This window comes from Equus asinus, chromosome 5 (genome assembly GCF_041296235.1).
Source record: "Equus asinus isolate D_3611 breed Donkey chromosome 5, EquAss-T2T_v2, whole genome shotgun sequence".
Classification (NCBI taxonomy): domain Eukaryota; kingdom Metazoa; phylum Chordata; class Mammalia; order Perissodactyla; family Equidae; genus Equus; species Equus asinus.
Window position 1 is genome coordinate 59,391,735 of NC_091794.1, and position 20,772 is coordinate 59,412,506.

At 42.7% G+C, this 20,772-nt stretch overlaps 1 protein-coding gene across 6 annotated transcripts in view; it reads left to right on the forward strand.

Annotated features, from left to right (window-relative positions):
* Positions 1–20,772, forward strand: part of VEPH1 (ventricular zone expressed PH domain containing 1) — a 212,598-nt gene that overhangs the window by 187,353 nt on the left and 4,473 nt on the right. For 5 of the 6 annotated variants that reach the window (XM_014861910.3, XM_014861912.3, XM_070509597.1 and 2 more), the window contains 2 exons: positions 1,190–1,307; positions 18,366–18,502. In XM_014861910.3, the coding sequence (XP_014717396.2) occupies positions 1,190–1,307; positions 18,366–18,502 (255 nt within the window). The remainder of the gene's footprint in view (positions 1–1,189; positions 1,308–18,365; positions 18,503–20,772) is intronic. The other variant, XR_011503304.1, reaches the window with a different exon arrangement.

Here is a 20,772-nt window from a genome sequence, read left to right on the forward strand (position 1 = left end):
TTCTGCTCTCAAGGAGCTTGGAGTCCAGCACACCTCACCTCTGTCAGGAAACGAGACCTGGGACACAAACTCTGGGGAGGATCCTGGTAGCTGCTTGGCCATTCTCTCTTTTCGATCCCCCATAAGCAGTGCAAACAACGCTTCCACCCATCAGCTCTTGGGCCCCCCGGGAGCAGTTATCGTGGTACAAGAGCCTGCGGGTCCGACGGAAGGAAATAAAATGACAGCGAAACAGAGGACAAACACAGAAGTCCGCTGGCTAGGTGCAAGGCTAGGAAAGACATCAAATCCCTCTTAGGAAAGCAGGCTTTTAAGAGTGCAGTTCTGGCCACCCTGTAGCAGAGGCTAGAAGTCATTTACATAATAGGAAAGCCTCCGGAGGACAGTAGAACTATTTAATTTGGTTAGGCTAATCGTTTTCCCCCCATTTACAACGTAATGGAGCCTCTCTCCTCTGCCTCTTAAGCAGGAACACGTTGGCAGGATGCCACAGGGCCCGTAAAACACGGGCAGTCTTCTTGGCGTGTCAATTCTACTCAACCATTTGGAGGGGGACAAGTTAATTAATTTACTGATAAGTAATTTAAGACATTATTTTTCATTAAAACCAATAGAGCCATATTATGGAATAGAATGCAAAATTTGCATATACTTTTAAGGTAAAGCATAAAACTAAAAGAATGCTGGAGCCAAGGGCTGAGGGAGTAAGCTGTCCCCTGTATTTTCCATCAGCCCGCTGCAAAGCCAACCTGAGAAAAACAATTTTGTTGATATGAATAACTGATTCTCAATTTTATATGAAGCGTAAATAAAAGACAAATCCCCCAGCAGCATTCCTTTCAACCACACTGCCGCTTGGATACCCCTCATTTTTAGAAATTCTGGAGCTGTTACTGGATAGAAAAAACATCCTGGGCCCCTTCAGGCTCTGACACCTCATCCCTGAGCCCTGACACCCAGCCCCGGGGCCCAGGCTCCCGCCCGCTGTATTGAAGGGTGCTCCCCTGGAAGAGTTTGGGTGGCTGCTCTTTTCCAAGAGGTGCCAAGAGAGGTTTCTCAGTGCTCCTGCTGGTCTTCAGCGCTGAGTTTGAGCACTGGCCCTCCCACTTCCACACCCCTTCCCGGGCTCAGAATGCCGTGAAGCAGGCAGATCAGTTTATCTTCTTTGTGCTCTGTGTTCCTGAAACAGGCTCTGGACCAGGTACAGCTCCATCTGGAAGAAGTGAGGTTCTTTGACGTGTTCGGCTTCAGCGAAGCGGCAGGAGCATGGCAATGCTTCATGTGCAACAACCCTGAAAAAGCGAGCGGTGAGGCACCCCGCCCCTTGCTGCTAAGAATCCTTTGTGCCCCTGGATTTACAGGGATCTATGAGCCCGCTCCTCTTCTCGCCCTCTTCTTGCATAAACATCCTAGGTTGTAATCACGCACAGAGGTGTCCCAATCACCTTGGCTTCGTGCTGAGAAAGGCATCTCACCAAAGTAGGAGTGAGAAAAAGGGAAGAGGTTGAAAGAGAGAGAAACGCAAACCTGAAATGAGTGAGAGAAACACCTTCCATAGATGTGGCTTTCAAGAAAGCAGCACTGGCCATTTTGCCACGAAAGCATTCTTCATTTCAACCCAGACGACCCTGAGGTTAGACACAAACAAGCATTCTGTCAAGAGCCTCACAGCCATGAGCCCACACTGAGTGAGGGAGTGAGGGAGTGAGCACACAGGCCGTACCATGTCATCCCTTACACTTGATGATGGCTGACCGTGTGAAAAGGGAAACACTTAAAGAGGAAGGAATTATTGGAGAAATAACTTCATAGCTGGTTATTCACCCTTCCCCTTCCTTTCAGCTTCCCAAGGAATTTGGTCTACTGACTTTGCCTAAAAATAATAATTGTCAGTGAATATGAGCCAAGCCTTATGCTAAACATGTCAGAAATCTCATTTAGCCTTCACAGTAATCTTATGAGGTAATTACTAATATTATCTGCATTTTGCTGATGGGGAAACTGAGGCTCTGAGCGATTTGGTAACTGCCTAGATCACACAGGTAATAAGTTAACAGCGGCAGGGTTTGAACCCAATCTGAGTCAAGAGCCCATGCTCTTAACCATTCACCATCCTGCCCCCTGGTTACACTTCCCCAATCTGTCCAATGGAAATAGGTTGATAATAAGTCCATCTTTAGAAAGTTATGCTGTGCTTGGAAACAGAATATTTCATCACTAATTTGCCCTCTGAGAGGACACAGGGTTCTCAACAGTGACTCTGCTCAGGAACCACCGTTTAGACCAAGGGAAGAGTGTTAAACACTGCTGAACACAGAGCCACTTTGTGGACTAGCCATCCTCTAGCGAGACGTGGATTATACCACCTGTACCCATTCCTTAAATTCTAGGACTTTGTGCATCTTAAAGATTACCCATTGTGGCAAGTCCATTCTCTTGCTACCTGTCAAGAAGTTGAGAGCGAATTTTAAAAAATGTGTTTATTTGGCCAGATGGAGATGTGAGGGATTCATGGAGAGGCACGAGTTAAAATGCATTACCTGCCGGGAAAGGTCCACAAGGAAGAAGCTGGTGGTTAGGGTCAGGGTTAGGGTCAGGGTCAGGGTTAGGGTTAAGGACAGAAGCCTTTGTGAGGCTCTGATTGTTGGTTGATTAGAGTCTGGATGGAGCAGATGCTGGAGGGAACACCCCACTTTTGAAAAAGTTAATTCCAGCCAATAAGGAATTGGGAAATGGAATGTCTCCATTGTAACACGTTCTAATTAGACCTTATTTCATCTATAAAACAGACAGAGCATCAAAGAAACTTTATTTGAGAACATGGCGAAGTAAGGTGCTTATCTTAGGTGGCTCTGAGAGGGCCTTAAGAATTTTCATTCAAAGTTAGCAGAGTCCTCAGTTGAATAAACATTTAATGTATCCGTCCAACGGAGGCTGCGGGAAAGGGGCCGAAACTTAAAAACACAAAGTGTTCCTTTAATACATGTTTTCTCAAAGTCACTGCCGTGCACTTGAAAAGGACGTTTTGCCATTCACTGTTTCTCACAGTTAAATATAGACTGGGAACATATAGCAATAAAAATTCAGACAAGGCCAAATATATTATCACAGAACATATTGAGTCAAAATGTTTGGCCCTGAAACTTCAGTATGCTTAGATTTCTTTGCTCATTTCCTTATGCTACACAAAAGAGGACTTGAGTGAGAGAAATCCTATTTTAAACTACTATTTTCACCAAAAACTCTTGACTCCCTGAAAAGTTTATATAGGTTGTTGATTTCACCTTATTTTTATATAAGTGTACAAATTATATATTTAAATGAAAGTTCTAACATAATACTGCTGGCACATATTACTCATGGAGATGGTACTTGCATTCATGTTTTGCTTAAATGGTGAGTTTAAAGATGATAAAGACCTAGGAATAAAGATCTTGTTATTTGGTTATGTGCAGCTAGCGTTGTACTTGCATCCCATTTTTCTCTTATGTAATGTGTGTTTGTTGCATTGGTTCAATGTCTTCTACAGGCAGGGCCTTAGGATAAAGTATGAATAAGGTTCAACATCCCTGCTCTGAAAAGATTCAAAGTCCAGTTAGGGCCAGTAGGCATATATGGAAAAATCTAGCATACTTCTTTGTATGTTATTAGTATGCAATAAATACTTGTTGAGTGGGTGAATGGATGAATAAATAATATGTGAAAGTGGGTAAGTCAAAAACACCTTGAATATTAAAATAAGGTGTTTCAAGATTGTGATTACGTGTTAATCATATCGAATACATCACTATACAATACCCACCGTATTTTGAATCTGGCAGTGGAGGTTAGTGCTTCTTTCCTCCTTGAGAGAACTCGCTCTATATGAAACACAAGGTCCGCCCGCCGGCCTGTCTCAGCACCAGGCGCACTGCACCAGAGTCTTCTGACTCCCCTGGGTTTCATCAGTGTCCTCACAGGGTGCAGGCGACCTGCCAGCCTCGGGGAGGAGGATCTCAAGAAGTAGCAGTGGAGTCTAGGACAAAGGCTGAAGAAACTGGATTTGAGTTCTTTTTTGCTATAAGGTACTGACAAATAATACAATAACTGTTGTCAAGCATTCATTGTTCAAATATCAAAAAATAATAATGCTGGCCAGCATCTCCATAACTGAAGAACAAAACACAAGGCAATTAGAAAATTTGAACTAGACCTCCGGAAAGGCGTCCTGAAATAGAAATCCTTCTTAATAATGTGTAGACTAAACTGTGGACCCCTTCAGAAACTGACAGCAAATCAGCTGGCTTACGTGGTCACCTCAATACATTCCCCTCTTCAGGCAAAATTCTCGTCACCATACCAACCCCCACTCATCCTCCCACCAACTCCGCCAACACACAGAAATTCGCAGGAGTTTAATAGCTGGTATGCGATAAAATGTATTTTTATCCAATTAGGTGCAGATAAAGTCAGAGGAAACTGAATACTAGAATTGTCCTGAATAGTCCTGGAATAATTATAATTGCTGGCGTTTATCATGCTAACTATGTGCTAAGCTTTACATGCATTTTTCTCATTTTCTCATCATTATTGACTCCATTTTACAGATGAGGAAACTGAAACACAGAGGTTAAGCAATTTCCCCAAGGTCACACAGCTCATAAGAGGTAGAACCAGTCTTTCAATCCAAGTTAATTCCTGGACCTGAAATCTCAACCTTTATGGCAAATCCAAGTTAAGGACGTAGAGTATTGGAAATTCCATGAACAATTATTTCATAATGTTATAATCTATTGGGAAAACCAAGAATCGATCTGCCTCCCAGATGACTTCTTCTACTTACAGAAGACAGGGACTTTGGTGCCATGATGGGTAGGAAACAATTACAAGCGGGAAATGATTACATAGAAGCTGTTTCCAACCCCTCCAACTGCTGACTGGGTTTCCGATAATCATTCTATACAAGTACAGAGAAGATTAAAAACCACTGAAATAACTCAAGAATCCTCGGAGGCTTGCCTCGTGGTGTTTATTGCCAATCCCATTATTCCACATGAATGAGAGAATAGAGATTGAGCAAGTCTGTTTAACAGAACAGAACTTACTTCTGGAAAAGCAAGCAAATTTCCTTTATCAGTCGCCCCTGTGTCTTGGAACTGCTAGTGCATGTGAACAGTAAGCGTTAGTCAGCGGGGCCGTCCCGGAACACATCTGGCTCTCCGTTCAGTCACATTTTGTGAAAGGAGGCGGAAGAGCTGGGTCGTGACTTTCACTCTTGTTTCTTGAGACACATGGGATGCCTTTGTTCTGACGCCCAACAGTAAACAACTGAGAGAGTCTCGGGTTTGGCACTGGTGTCCTCCTCCGTAAATCTGAGCGCTCCTCAGTGTGATGACTCTCTTAGTCACCAGATAGTTAGATATTGAATGTGACTGTCAGTAGGAGGTCTCATTAGGTTATAAAAGAAAATGAAAGACTTTTTTTCAGATAATCTTATATCATGATTCCTTTTTAGAACTTGATTTGAAATATTTGAGCGATAAGAGCATACTTATATTATTGTACCATTAAATCACATGGGCAAATAGAGATGGTTTCAAAATGATATCAGGATAAGAAAGCCCTCTGTAAGGAGATTTTCCTCAGACTCTGCAAGCCGGTAATGGTAGTGTGCCCCTCCTTTGCTGGACCCTGCCAGTGTGCGTGAATGCACTTTCCATTCCAGATGCCAGTGTGGAAACGAACTAAACGACCTCTGAGGACCATAGGACACAAATAGCCTTGTGAGTCCATTAATATGAAACTTTCCCATTTAATTTCAGTGTCAAGTTCCACAGAACTTTAAAGGTGACCAAAAAAAACCATTTTGGATTTCTGCAGCGGCTGGGTTTGCCTTAGGATGCCTTCCCTCCAGCACATAGGATAGAGTGTTGTCTTCTGGGAAATGTTGGAGCACCAAAAAAAGCGCAGTGCTCCTGGAAGGTCCCTTCATGCTTTCACATAGCTATCCCGCTAGTGACTACTAAGTAGGTATTGAGTACATAAAATCGAACCCCAGCTTTTTGTTCAAAGACACTTTGAATTACCTAATGACAAAACAAATACACTCTTATCAACTCAGATAAGTTATTATGCTCAAATCTTTTTCCTTTTCTCTCTCTTCCCATCTTCCTGTTCTATGCTTCTCTGGCATGGGCATACCTCTCTGTTAACCTTCCCACACACTCACCTTCTCTCTCTCTCTCTCTCTCACACACACACACACTGGCACACGTGGACACACCACCCCGAGACAAAATAAATCCTCTCCTCTCGTCCTTTCTGTTCTCTGCCCACACTTCTGTAGTGTATACAGCATGTTGCCATCAATCTCCCCGAGAAGACAGTAAACCAGAGGAGGAAGACCCACGGGTCATTCACCTCTGTGTGCCCTACCCGGTACGTGGCGCACAGTAGTATTTCACAATATTTGGCATACAGATAGATGACTGAGTAATTCATGGATCATGTAAGTGATAGGATGACTATGGAAGAAATAGGACTTGTCTTGAAATGCAATTTTAAAATCTAATACTGTCTCAAAAATTTTTTTAAAACTTACTGAACCAAAACCTTGAAATAGCATCTTTTGCAAAATAAGCTTTTATAAGAAGAAAATGTTGCTGTGTACAAGGTTTCAACACCTTACGGACACCCAGTTTTAATATTTTACTAAAAGGTTTCAATTTACACATACACACAGATTCCTTATAAACTTGCTAATAACCTGCTGAGCATCGATGAGAAATAAGCTAAGATCTGTAACCTAACACCCTTCAGGGGTTAATTTCCTTGTTTCATCCAGTGTAACTATCCTAATCCTTGTGCCTTTCCACACTGAGTCAACAATCTTATCCTGAAATAGGGTAACAGTGTCTGATAGGCCTTGTGTTCTCAGCAAAGCCTTAGTCACTCCACAGTTATCCACAAACAAATCATCATGCATGGAAATGTGGCCTTTTCCACTGGGAAAACAAGCTGAGTCAAGCCAATATTTGGAGGAGAGCCCAGGGGGTAAAGCAGCCTCTTATCACTAGACAGGCTCAGGATGACGTTGATTTAAAGAATTATGTCATTTTTTAAATAAAGCACTTCATATATTTTAAAAGAGCTCTAGTCATCACCTTTCAGAGTATTCCTAAACTTTTTATTTACCTATATAAATACATCAGGAATGAAATTTGGTTTTCAGCCACAAACTCACCCATCTAAAAGACATGCAGGTGCTTTTGGCAACCACCGAGAATGAAGTCATCAAATATCTCACCAGAGTGGTCATATTTTGTCTTGGATCTCATCCTTCGCACCTTCTCAGAAATTCCACAGTACAGATCACTCTGTCCCTCTTCTCTGCTCAACTTCTCCCTCCCGACGGAATCCTCCCAGTGGCTTGTAAACACATTCAAGCAGCTTAACCTCTCCTTTCCCTTCACGTACTGCCCAAATCTCTCACCTCCTCTTTGAAACCAAGAGTCTGGTTTTAAGTCTGTATTTCCTTGCCTCCTTCTCCTTGTGACTCAACCCTCTCTAATCTGGCTTCTAAAGCCATCATCTCTATGGTCATTAAAGTCATGCAAGCCCCCCATGCACTGGATATGTTTCAGTCTTTGCGCTACTTGCCTTTTATCAGCATTCAATTCTGTTGACCAACTCCTCCTCCTGTGTCGAACATTCTCTTCCTTTAACTTCTGTGACACAGCACTCCTTTGGTCCCCCCCCACCCCCACTCTCTAGGCACTCCTCAGCCCCCTCTCTGGGCCCACCTTCCTCTATCCAGCTAGTCGTTGTTAGAGCACCTCTCTTCTCCCAACTGTTCACTCTCTGCCCAGCCAATCCTTGCTGGTTCTGCAGCTTCAGAAGCCACTGCTCTGAGACAGCTCCCAAATGTGCGTGTATCTGCAGTCCAGGCCTCTCCTCTGAACTCTGGATTTACATCTCGCGTTGCCTACTAAGCTGCTTCAAAGGCACCTCAAAAGCACTTCATTTAAATTAGAACTCGTGGTTGTCCTTCCCTTGCCCCTAAAAAACACTAGGTCTTCTTCCAGTGTTCCCTGTCTCCGTAGACACAACATCACTCACTCTGGTGTACTAGCCAGAGACCCACTGCCCTCTCCCTCAACCCCACCCAATCCATCACCCAATATTATGGATTTTACTTTCTCAGTTGCTCTCAGCTCTGTCCACCTCTTTCCATTGCCCTAGAGCAAGCTGCCGTTCCCTTAACCTCAAATGATGGCAGTGGCCTCCTAACAGGGATAGCCAGGACCCTTCTGATCGGCTCCCACACTGCAGCCCGACTGATCTCTTCAAAGCACAAATCTGATGGTACCACCCCCTGCATAACCCTACAGTAGCTTCCCACAGCTCTAAGCTAAAGAGCACGCTCCATAACACGTCCCTCAGTGCTCACGTGCATGGTCTCCAGCCTCGCCTTGTCCCACCTGCCATCTGCTCCTCTGCTCCCGCCAGAAGGACCTTCATTCAGCTTCCTGTACCCACAACGCTTCCTCTTGCCCCTGGACTTTCATATGCGCTGTTTTTCTGCCCAGGGTCTTTTCTCCTCTCTTCATCTAGTCAATGTGATCTACCCTGCCCATTACAACTCAAATTCACCACCCCAGGGGAGACCTTGTGACCCCTGACTGATGCTACGGTCCTCAGAGCACCTCAGCTGTCTCCCCAGAACACTTGTTACAGTTGCTGTCTGGTTTTTGGCGGGTGATTATTTGATTAATATCTATGCCCTCCAGTTAATAGTAAGTTCTACGAAGGGAGCTCTCCTCATCCCTCCATTTGCAACCCCTGGCACGCAATAGATGCTCAAGAAATATTTACCAAATAAGTGAATGTCCAAAGTTTGTATCTTCTTGGGAAACTTTAAGCAGTAAAATTTTTCTCAGTGAAGTGGTGATGAAAAACCAATTAATGAATTCAGAGTGATTTATTTTAAGAGAAAAACGGTATTCATATGATGATATCTCCAGTGTACCCTTTGTACCAAGTGTATTCTTTGTATAAATAGTTTTTTCTTAAATAAGTTATTTTCAAAAGTTATAAGAGATCATTTTATTTAACCACGTGAGGTATTGTGTGTGTTTACGTATACATATATATATGTATACATATATCTCAAACACACACAGAGTGTGATGGTGTATATCTTATAGATAAAGCTTCCAGTGCAGACATTGTAAAACATATTTATTGCTAAAAGGTTTGAGGCCAAGTGCTGAACCACAGAAGATGGAACTTGAGTTAAATAATTCCACAAAAGTATTGTAGATAACACCTTAGAATATTCTAAAACACCACGAGTGCAGGCCAGGTGGATCAACGGCTAGCATGTGCTCAGCTTGTAGCCCAAACAAGTTGGCCCTTCTTATCACAGACCCGGAACAAGTTATGTCAGATCAGTTTTTCCCCATGCAAGGAAAGCTTACAATGCACAGGCAGAATGGGAAAGCAGTCTACATTTGAAACTGTCTTAAATCCTATGGCTAGATTTTGCCAGTAATACCTACTCAGGAGAGCTTATCAATGGGGTGACAACATGGGACCAACATGGGAACTGTGGAATCCTTCCTTTTTCAAAGTTCAAGTCTAAGACTGAACAATTATCTCCATTCTTTTTCACCATTCCTGATGTCATCCCATTAGTCTCTATCAGTCGTTACTGGGCAGGTCTGGGCCAGTCTTCCTTGATAACTTCCTACAAAAGCAGAAAGGTGACCACACTTACTTCTCAGAACTACTGAACGAGTTACTTTCTTGGCAAGTGGCTTCAGAATTTTTATTTTACTGATGACACTGTTGATCCAAAATAACCAACAGCATTCTATAGATAAGAGAGATAAGGTGGCTTTTACTTGAGCCAGAGTGAGGATTGTAACCCAGGAAGGCCTTTTCCAGAAAGTAAGAAAGCATTCTGGAGAAGCATAGTGTTCAGTACAGTCATATATCTTTTTAGAATAAAGAATCAGGGGCCAGCCCAGTGGCGCAGCAGTTAAGTGGGCACATTCTGCTTTGGCGGCCCAGGGTTCACCAGTTCGGATCCCGGGTGCAGACATGGCACTGCTTGGCAAGCCATGCTGTGGTAGGTGTCCCACATATAAAGTAGAGGAAGATGGGCATGGATGTTAGCTCAGGGCCGGTCTTCCTCAGCAAAAAGAGGAGGATTGGCTGCAGATGTTAGCTCAAGGCTGATCTTCCTCAAAAAAAAAAAGAAAAAGAAAGAATAAAGAATCATATATTAAACATGCCCAGGATGCATGTTCAGCAAAGTTTCAAAAAGGTATTCAGTTGCAAATTAGGAGGTCAACGTGACCCCAATGATGTCAGGAAAGGGACTAAAGTGGGCGTTGCCAATAGGATATTACCGTTAGGCATGGGGGGTAAGTCTGCATTTTTATCTTAGGAGAGTGCATTCTTTGCTTTAAGTTGAGCAGATGTACAATGTATGTTTGATAGGCCATAAGTTAGGCTTCTTTGGTTGAAGCCAAATCAGTTTTGAACCCAAATAGCTACCCCATACACCTCAATATGTGAAAATCTCTTGTCAATACAATAAACAAGCCAAATTCCATAAACATTCATTCTGTGCATTTTTTCTGTAACTCTGGTGACTGAAGCCAAAGACATGAATGTGGTCTTATACTGCCATCCTATTCTTTAATTTCATGGAAAGGTCATAAAGATTTTCTTCCCACTATTGGTTTGCAGGTTTACTATTCTGTATGTTATATGACCTATTACTGTATTCTACCCTGAGGCGACTGTCATTTTCTGGAAGCTCTTGAGCTACATTAGAATCACCTGGGCATCTTGTTAAAAATGCAGAGTCCCTTATCTCCCCCCAAAATTCTGATTTAGTAAGTTTGGGGTGCGCATTGGAATGTGCATTTTGACAAGCCAGCAGGTAATTCTGATGTTGGTGGCCCTCAGAACACAGTTTGGAGAACACAGTTCTAAAGGCTTGTGGAATAGTAGTTCTGAGGGTCTTTTAGATCAATATTTCAGCAATTGACAGAGAAGCCTAGGAAGCGTACCACGTTTTGATGGGTGTGAAATTATTGAGAAAGGAAGCCATTCAGTCACATACGGAATTGCCCTCAAAGGGCTGCTGTCAAATTGAGTTTGTCTGTCCTGTCTTAGATCCCACAGCCTCTTATAGGATGTTCCAAAGTCAGTGCTGCATTATGCTTCCTTGTTTATTCACTACGGAGAAGGAAATACGGCCCTCTGAGACATTGCTTGGATATTCACAAGAAACATGCCATTCGTTACCATCCTTAGGGATTTCCAAAAACCACAGATACTCAGTCTACTAAATGTGGCTCCTATGACCCCCTCATTTAATGCTTCTCTCCCTCTTTAAGCATATCCTCTGTAAGCATAGCTGGCTTTACTGGCACACACACAAAAATCAGTAAACTCATGGAAGGGAGCTCAAGTAAATTTGACACTCTCAATACATACAAAGAAATTCCCCATAAACTGTACAGGGTTTGTAATTTCCAGAAGCAGTGATTTCAAGGGGAAAAAATGACATACTTTTTCTAAGTTTTTATTTAAAAACTAAGTATTTGGGGATTATATTTTTCTTCTTTCAGAATAGGCCTTCGTTTGAAGATATTTATCTTTAGCAATCGAGAAATAATATCTAAGAATTCAAATATCACAAGGTAAACTCATGACATTCTCAATTATGGTTTATTCATGTACAATGAACTTTCCAGACAAAATTAGCATAAGCCGAAAAGCACACAGTATGAGGAATTCTAGCCAGGTTGGAAGTCAGTGTACGATGTGAATGGTAATTATGTGGGGGTCACCATCTACTGTCGTTCCTTCCAGCCTGTCACAAGAACAAATGGGAAGTCTGGAAAAAAGGGAGCAACCACAGATAACGTGGAAAACGCTCCCAATGCAGCCCAGTCTATGATGGATTGGCTTGAAAACGGCAGTCTTGGTAAATAAATGGATCAGTTACTCAAAAAGAGAGGCGGTAATCTCCTTTTTGGAACTCTTTGAATTGCTTGTCACACCTTAAGCCTGGAGGCCTTGACCTTGGGAAGGATCCCCTGGCTCCCTCTGAATTCTCTCTCTCTTCCTCACACTTTCATTAGGTCTCATTTCATTCTTGGTAGGAGGGATGGGGCAGGGGGCCGAGTTTTGTCCTAGAGCCATTACGGTATGGCATTTCTAAAAACTGCTTGTTTATCGTCACAATAAAAGGCTGATGATGGTCATTTTATGTTGATGATGATGATGATGACGATAGAAGCTACTATTTATTGATCACTTACAACGTACCAGGCATGTGGCTAAGCAAGGCCACTGTTAACCTTGATGGCACTTTTTTGTGTGCCTTTATTGATGGTGGATGCAGTCCACTTGGGGGCGTATGGCTTAAACAGCCCATCAGGCTGCATTTCAGGCCCTACTTACCACCTGGGCTGAGTGCTCTTGTGCTGTGAACAATCTGCACAGCCATTCGTGGTGGCCCTGTTGTTAAGCATAACAACCTTAGAGAAGAGGAACCTGGAGCTCAGTGAGCTTAAATCACTTGCACAAGACCAGTCAGCTGTTACGTAGCAGATTCTGGAATTAAGCTGAGGTCTGGCTCCATAGTCACTGCCCTGACCTCATAAACCATAGGCCTATACCAGAGAAAATTTTGGGTACAGTCCTATATGATCTATTATAGGAAGGAGTAAACATGGCATTCAACACACTATGTTTAAATAAATTCTAATTGGTTAAAGACATATTTAGAATTACAACAAATCTTAAAACAAGATGGAGACTGTGAATTATTGAACTCCTGTGCTCTTGAGATAAAAGGGGTTGTATGACTACAGAAATTATTACTTCTCATTACGTTACATTACAAAGCATTAGAGTTTGCTTTGCATGATGATGTCCTAGGATCTTTAGGATTGGTCTCTCCTTCAATCTCACACCTCATCTCTTGTTCTCAAAGTGCCATCAGGTTCCCATCACATAGAATGAGCTACAGTTCCTGGAATGCATTTCATGCCCCCTCTCTCGGCCTTGGCCCTTTGCATGTGATTTTTTTTTTTTTTTCAGAATACCCTTCTTCCCTTCATCTTCATGCTACTTGTCCCTCAGAATTCAGCTCAGACAGCATCTACTCCAGGATGCTTTCCTGCCTCCTATGCCCCAGTTTAGAATAGTGGCCCTCCAGTGTGTTCCAGTCTCCCTTTCCTCTGGCTTTCAGTTACACATGGGCCGCTGGGGACACCAGTGCGAGATCAGGGGGAGAGAGGAGAAGGAGGTCGGGTTATTTATTCCCAGCTCCCCCCCTGCTTGGTCACTGCAGGTTGACAGGCCTCTGTCCACAGTCACGGCTCCTGTCCCTTAGCGCTCTCCACACAGGTCTCCCTCTGGGTCCTAACTGTTCCCCCCCTTTCCTCTTCAGGCACAGGAGCGTGAGGCCTCTCCATGGTTCCCGGCCCTAGACAAGTATGGTGCTTTTCCTACATCTTGCCCACATCTGTGTAAACAGTCCGTTGATGAACTCCCTTCAGTTGCCCAGCGTGAGATGCCCTCTGTTTCCTGCCAGGACCCTGTGGGATACGTAGCTGATCCCATCTGGGGTCCCTGAGGCTTCATGCCCGGGCTGGCTGGACCTTCACAGGCTCCAGGCCCCTCCTTAGTCCTTAAGAAAAGGAAGCTCCTTCCTAATGGGGCTTCAGAAGAACTTTCAGGGGCCGGCCCAGTGGCACAGCGGTTAAGTGCGCACGTTCTGCTTCAGAACTGGTTCGGATCCCAGGTGAGGGCAGGGCACCCCTTGACAAGCCATACTATGGCAGGCATCCCACATATAAATTGGAGGAAGATGGGCACGGCTGTTAGCTCAGGGCCAGTCTTCCTCAGCAAAAAAGAGGAGGATTGGCAGCAGATGTGAGCTCAGGGTTAAGCTTCATTAAAAAAAAATAACATGCAAAAAAAATTTTGAGAAAAGAAGAACTTTCGAATAAAGTCAAATATGACCTCCCCACGACTATTTGATACCCCCATCTCCTTCCTGGATCTTACACTTAGAAAATCTCGAATCACCTTCAGACCCTCAGCCCATGACTTTTTCCCAAAGCAACTGCTTTATGAACTTGGTCTGATTCATTGATTCATTGATTCTTCCGTCTTTAGTTTCTTTTCTCGTGCTTTCCCTCGCACACCCCTCCTGTTGCCTCAGTCCTTTTCTGACTCTTCCTAGAATATCCATTGTCCCTTCTTCAGCAGGGGCCCAGCTCTCATGTCACCTCCTCCCAGCCAGAAGTAGAGTTTCCCTCTGAGAGTGCTGTAATGCTTGGCTCTTCCTTCTCCAGTGTGAGTCACCAGACTCTTGGCCGAGCTGCAGAATTTGGAAAATGCTTTACCTCTCCTACAGATGAGAAACTCAAGTTCCCTCTGAGAGGGCCTTTGTGACCCCTCAGCTCTAAACAGTGCCTTACAGGTTATCTGTGCTCAAAAGTCTGTGCTGGCCGGCCGGCTGGCTGATGGATGAACAGAGGAATATTCTTAATTGCTTTCTCTTCCTGCTGTGGGCTTCTCAGCTTTCAGGCTGCTGCCTGGTACTGCTTCCCTCTTAGGCACCAACTTCACGTTGAGACATGTTGAATTAGCACCTTCAAAATTCATTTTTATCAAAGTAGATGTCTTCAACTCTTGGTTCACGAAATACAGTTAACATGTAAACATTTGTATTAGCATTCCAAAAGACTTTTAAGTTGATAAATATGGTAACAGTTTGGGTTCCAATGGCACCAGAGAATTTAGTTCAGTATTCCATAGTTTTTTCAGCCAACTGATAATTAAAGAAAAGAGCAGCTCCAGGTTGGTGGAGAATGTCTTAGCCAAATTGTGGTGCTTTGAATGAAATAATGTGTTAATTAGCAAGTGAGAAAATATTTAAATATCTTGTATGTGTTACGTGCGAACAAGGTAGTTTTCGATACATGATCATTCCCTCATAGTCTCGTTCCACGTGTTATTTTTCAAATGGAATATGATCGTCCTCAGAAAGAATTAGTTCCCGGTTTTGACCATGAAGAGACTGTGATATCATATCACAAGGACTTACTATGGACTTGCTTACAAGGACTTGCCAGGGGCAACAGACCTATTAAAATGACACATGGCCAGTCATGCATATGCTAGACATAATTGAAAAAAAAATTATTTTTAAGACATGGGATAGCAGCTGGAAAAAATTCTCTTTCTTTTTTTGCCTTTTGAAACTATTTTTAAATTAATCCTACAGCTACAAATAGCCTGGCTTTTATGGAATTATCTGAAGCTGACTCTGATGCCTAAATTTGGGCCCTAACACTCAGCGACCGCTGTAGAGTCCTGCTAACATTGCCTTCCTGAGACCCTTTCCACAGGCTTTCCCTGGGGTTCAGTTTTCCTTGGACCACACTGAAAGGCTTTGCTGAGCAGCATTTCTCTATAGGCCTCATCCTTTTGTTCTCAAGTAAGCCCAGCATTTTGTCTTGAGTCTCCACGGTCATTACGGGCATGTGGTATGTGGGGGTGATATCCCACCCACTCCAGTTCTCAGCAATTCCTTCAACTATTTTGCCAAGTGCTCCTTGCAAACTTTGTCACATACTCTCCAAGGGAAACATTCGGATCTTCGTTGAACAGAAAGACTTGTAGCTGATCCCCTATGTCAAATCCAGAAGGAGCCATGTGCTTAAACATTAATATTTAAATCAATGTGCAGATCAATCATAATTGGAAGTCAGCTCAGATATCAGGACTATTTCAAATGCTTCTTTGAGTAAATATGGAAGACTGAGACCAGAAGAATGTGCTGTTACTACATGACATTGCATTAAATCATCTTCCCATTGAAACCACGGCACGAAAGCAAAGCGATTACAAACTGTGAAGTCAAATTCTCAGTAACAATGATGCCAGGGGAAGTAGTTCTCTCTGCTTACCCAGTGTCCTCACATAAATTTCCTTACAGATTTCAATTTTTGATCTCTCGACATCCTTGTTAAGCACGTGGGAGCAATTATTATTTCCTCTTTGCTGATGGGAAAACTGTCGTTGAGAGGACTCGAATTCCTATTCAAAATCCTTGAACTGAATTCTCATTCAAAATCCTTGATCACTACAACTAGATTAGCAAATTTTTCTAATTGGAAAGCATGGGAAATGGGTGTATTAAGAAAAAAAAAAAACTGGGGGGGGGAAGACTGGCCCTGAGCTAACACCTGCACCCATCTTCCTCTACTTTATATGTGGGACGCCTGCCACAGCATGGCTTGATGAGCGGTGTGCAGGTCCGGCCTGGGATCAGAGCTGGTGGCCACCAAAGCCCAGTGCGAACTTAACCACTGTGCCACCAGGTGGCCTGGGAAAAATTTTAATCTCATTTTTGGCTTGGATGTTCCATTGTTGTTTGTTAGTTTCCTTTTCTCTTGGCTCTCCTCTTGGACTTTCCCTTCCTCCTTCCAGCCAGGCTGCTGCGCCCTCCATGACTCCACTGCACTCTGGTGGTAAACACTTGCTGACCCTGGCCCAGGCCTGTGCTGTGAGGCGGTTCCTGCTCCCTCGGGACACGGAGCCCGTGGGAAGACAAGGTGTCCTACGTGCTTTACCTGAGGCGACTGCAGAGCGTGGAGGCTGCACAGAGGAAGCAAGCATGAGCATGACTAGCTTTAAGATGCCCTAAATCAGACGATTCCTAGCAAAGCGAAGCAGAACACTGAAATAATTTTCTTGATATCGTTTGTTGATACTTCTAGTTTTCCTGCTCTCTCCACCCTCTGCTATGCACAGTACCGTGGAGCTTCTCAGAAGATGGGAGATGCTTCTCATCCCTGAAGCCTCAAATCAAATGTCGCCTCATATGTCCAACCTCTTTCCTGACGACTTAGCTGCATGTGCACCACCCCCGAGGCACCCTTCCCTCTTCACCATGGCCCTATCACGCTCTAACAATGTATTTGCTATATATTTCCCATTATTGGCCTTACGTTGGGAGTGCCAATGGACATCCAATTGAATAGTCATGAGACAAGAAAAAAAAGCCAAACTAGCCTTAATAGAACTTTGTTTATGAAAACTATACATTTCATTATTCTTCCCCTGAAAATGCTTTCGAGGTGGACAAATCCTCCTGCCTAAGGTAGTTATCTGACCTACATTAGAAAAGAGAAATTGTGGGGCAGGAAGGAGATGTTGTCTCATATGGTCAAAGAGGCACTGTCTAAACTTCCAAGTGATGGCACAAATTTCCTTCCTTTCAAGGTGCTATGAGAGTTGAACACAAATGTACACAAGTAAATATTGTCATACTCCACAGAAATCAGATGCTTTCATATGAATTTGAAGAGTGAATCTTAGATAGTTGGTAAAAGAAATGAAATCCTTCAGTTTGACATCTAAACTTCTCACATATAATGGGTCTTCTAATTCTATGATTACATGTACTCATACACACTTTACTGCAATGTCAAATTAATCCACTCATTCAACAAATATTTATAGATGCCCTACTATTTACCAGGCACTGTGTTAGACACTGGTGATACAACTGTGAACAAAGCAGAGACCTTGTCCTCATGGAGCTTCCATTGAATAGGAAAAAGACGTTAATTGGACAAACACCAATAACTATCTACAAATGATGGTACCTGATATAAAAGGAGCATGCCAGATGCTCTGAGAACATGTAGCAGGGAAGCCAGTCTGGCCTGAGTTTGGGGAAGGTCTCCAAAAGGAAGTAACGTTTGAGTTGAAACATGAAATGATTCGTGGTTGACTAGGTGAAGGTGGGAATATGGGGTCTGGGGAGAGAGGGTGCACTCCGGAGAGTGGAAACACAGTGTTCAGAAGACTTGGGTAAATCTGCCTGTGCAGCTGTTCTGCCTTCAGGAAAGCATGTCTTTTAGAGCATTGCATCGACTTTGCTGCCAAATTTCTAAATATACTTCGTTTATGATTATTTATAAAGCTATATTTCTAAGCAGCTCATGTGAACAGGATATCACGAAACAGAGGAGGTAAGAGGATGGAAAGCTGGCTATCTGGGTGAACCTTAAACGCTGCTAACCAGATGCTCTTCTTATGAACTGTATTCCTTTTGAAAATCTCAATGAGGGTTTTCAACACCTTCCCATCATCATATCTAAACTGTGCATTCTTTCAGGGATAAAGGCGGAAAGGTTAACCAAATTCATAATTTATTATCCCACTTTCCAGATATATTTACTGGGTTCTGGTTCACTATACATTTCTGACTTTTGATCACTTGCCAAATAAATAATGGAAAATAAATGGCTCAATCATTCTATTACCTTCAACAGTTGTAAATCAAGACGGCCAGCCTCTCATAGAAGGAAAACTTAAAGAGAAGCAAGTCAGATGGAAGTTCATCAAAAGGTGGAAAACTCGTTATTTTACGCTGGCTGGAAATCAACTTCTGTTTCAAAAAGGAAAGTCTGTAAGTTCCTCCATTGTCTTTCACACTTGCATTTTTGAGGTTTTGGTCTCCATCAAAACCTGTGGGCATTCTGTCTTGAGTTAAAATGCCTATAATTTTTTTCCTACTCCATTTTACGATTTTACAGTGTCATTTAATTCCCTCTGTCCCTTTGACTGTCTATTCTGTTCAATCCTTTGTTAGACGGTTCACCGGCCCTCTTTAGTTTATTATGAGAGCCCTCTTTTGTTGACTGAAGTTTTCGAAGATGAACTGCAGAAGGACTATCCCGTGATCTTGACTTGAACTGTGTGCCTGTGGTTCCTTGTGGAACCCCTACATTTATGATGGGGTTCCACAATATCTGTGATATTCACTTTGATTTCTTTTATAACCGTAGGTTAAATTTGGAGGTGGGACCCCAAGGAAGGGGGACAGCAGGCAGGGAGGAAGAAAGAAAGGCTGACTTATTTCAAGTATCTTTTGTAGTCAACTAAGTTGAATTCTGATTAGGGAAAAATATGAGTACCTTTCATTCATGTAATACTCAGTTAATAAATAGAATAGGATTCTAAAAGAGTTAAATATTTATTTAATATAATTTCCCATGTGAACTAGGATACTCAGTAAATATCTGTATTCTCAATTTTCAGTGGGAAACCTCTGAAATAGCATTCTATTCCAATCAACAATGAAGAATTCTCTCCTTCTTTTCAAATCAGTTTACTTTGTCATTAAACTCTACTCACTCAGAATCAGGGGGAATGAAAGCTTGAGCTACTTCTTGGCTATTTTGAAATATAATAATAATACTTTATCAGTGCTTACTTATCACATGCCACGTAGGATAGGCTCAAACCATCCTCAAAACAATCCTTTAAGGTCAACACTATTGTTATTGCCCTTTTACAGATGGGAACAATGAGACTCAAAAAGACTTATTGGCTTGACCAAGGATAGAGTCGGTAAGGTGAGGAAGGGTGAAACCGGAGTCAGGCTCAGGCAATGTGACACCAAAGCATGTTCTTAAATGAGTGCACTGTCCTGGGTCCCATGTCCATGTAAAATACAGAGCCAGTGGCAAACTGGACAGTGTCTGAATTAGTTCATGAAAGGCGTTAAGTTACATAAAAATTATGATTCACTTGAAGCATATGTATTATGTCTTTAGAGTGCTCATTATAAAATTTATTGGAATTGGCTACTCAACAGGAATCAAGTATGGTGTATCTAAATTATGACAAATTTTTCTCTGTGCTCTTTTAATTAATAAGACTTCATGTTGAGGCCGGCCTGGTGGCGCAGCAGTTAAGTTCGCACATTCCACTTCGGTGGCCCAGGGTTCGCCAGTTCGGATCCCCGATGCGGACATGGCACCGCTGGCAAGCCATGCTGTGGTAGGCGTCCCATATAGAAAGTAGAGGAAGATGGGCACGATGTTAGCTCAGGGCCAGTCTTCTTCAGCAAAAAGAGGAGAATTGGCGGCAGACGTTAGCTCAGGGCTAATCTTCCTCAAAAAAAAAGACTTCATGTTAACTTTCTGAATGAAAAGGAACATTTTGGTGGCACTTTGAATTCATGTTATCTGTATATCATGCTATCATGTTATAAAATATACAGAGGGACTTTCTTGTGCCTGAAGATTTTTTTGAAAGGACAGTATAATGGTGTATTCAATTTAGACAGTTATTGGAAGTTTAAAGAAAGATCTTTTTAGCATAGGTTCACATTGAAGCATTGTTAAAGAATTTTAAATGACCATCTAAATTTCCTGTTTTTATTAAAGAAACCAGGAATAAAAGTTAAGATGTAGTGATTTCTCAGATCCCTTGAGACAGAGCAGAGTTAGTGCATAAGAATGATCTTCCTGAATTCAAATAATAACCTTCATACTTCTTGATTCAGAGCTTTTTATTTTATTTTATTTTTGCTGAGGAAGATTCGCCCTGAGCTAACATCTGTTGCCCATCTTCCTCTATTTCGTATGTGGGCTGCTGCCATAGCATGGCCACTGATGAGTGGTATAGATCCACACCCGGGAACCAAACCCAGGAGACTGAAGTGGAGCATGCCAAACTTACCCACTAGGCCACCGGGGCTGGGCCCAGAGCTTTTTAATAAAGTTTAGGGAATAAGCTATTTTATAATTGGCTAACTTGTTTGACATCCTTATAGGGAAATTATGGCTTGACATTCCAAAAATCTGACAGAACACGTGGCTCAAATATTGGGAAATAATATAACGTAGTATGAGGACCACAGCAAAATCCCTCATCCCCAGGCACACAGTA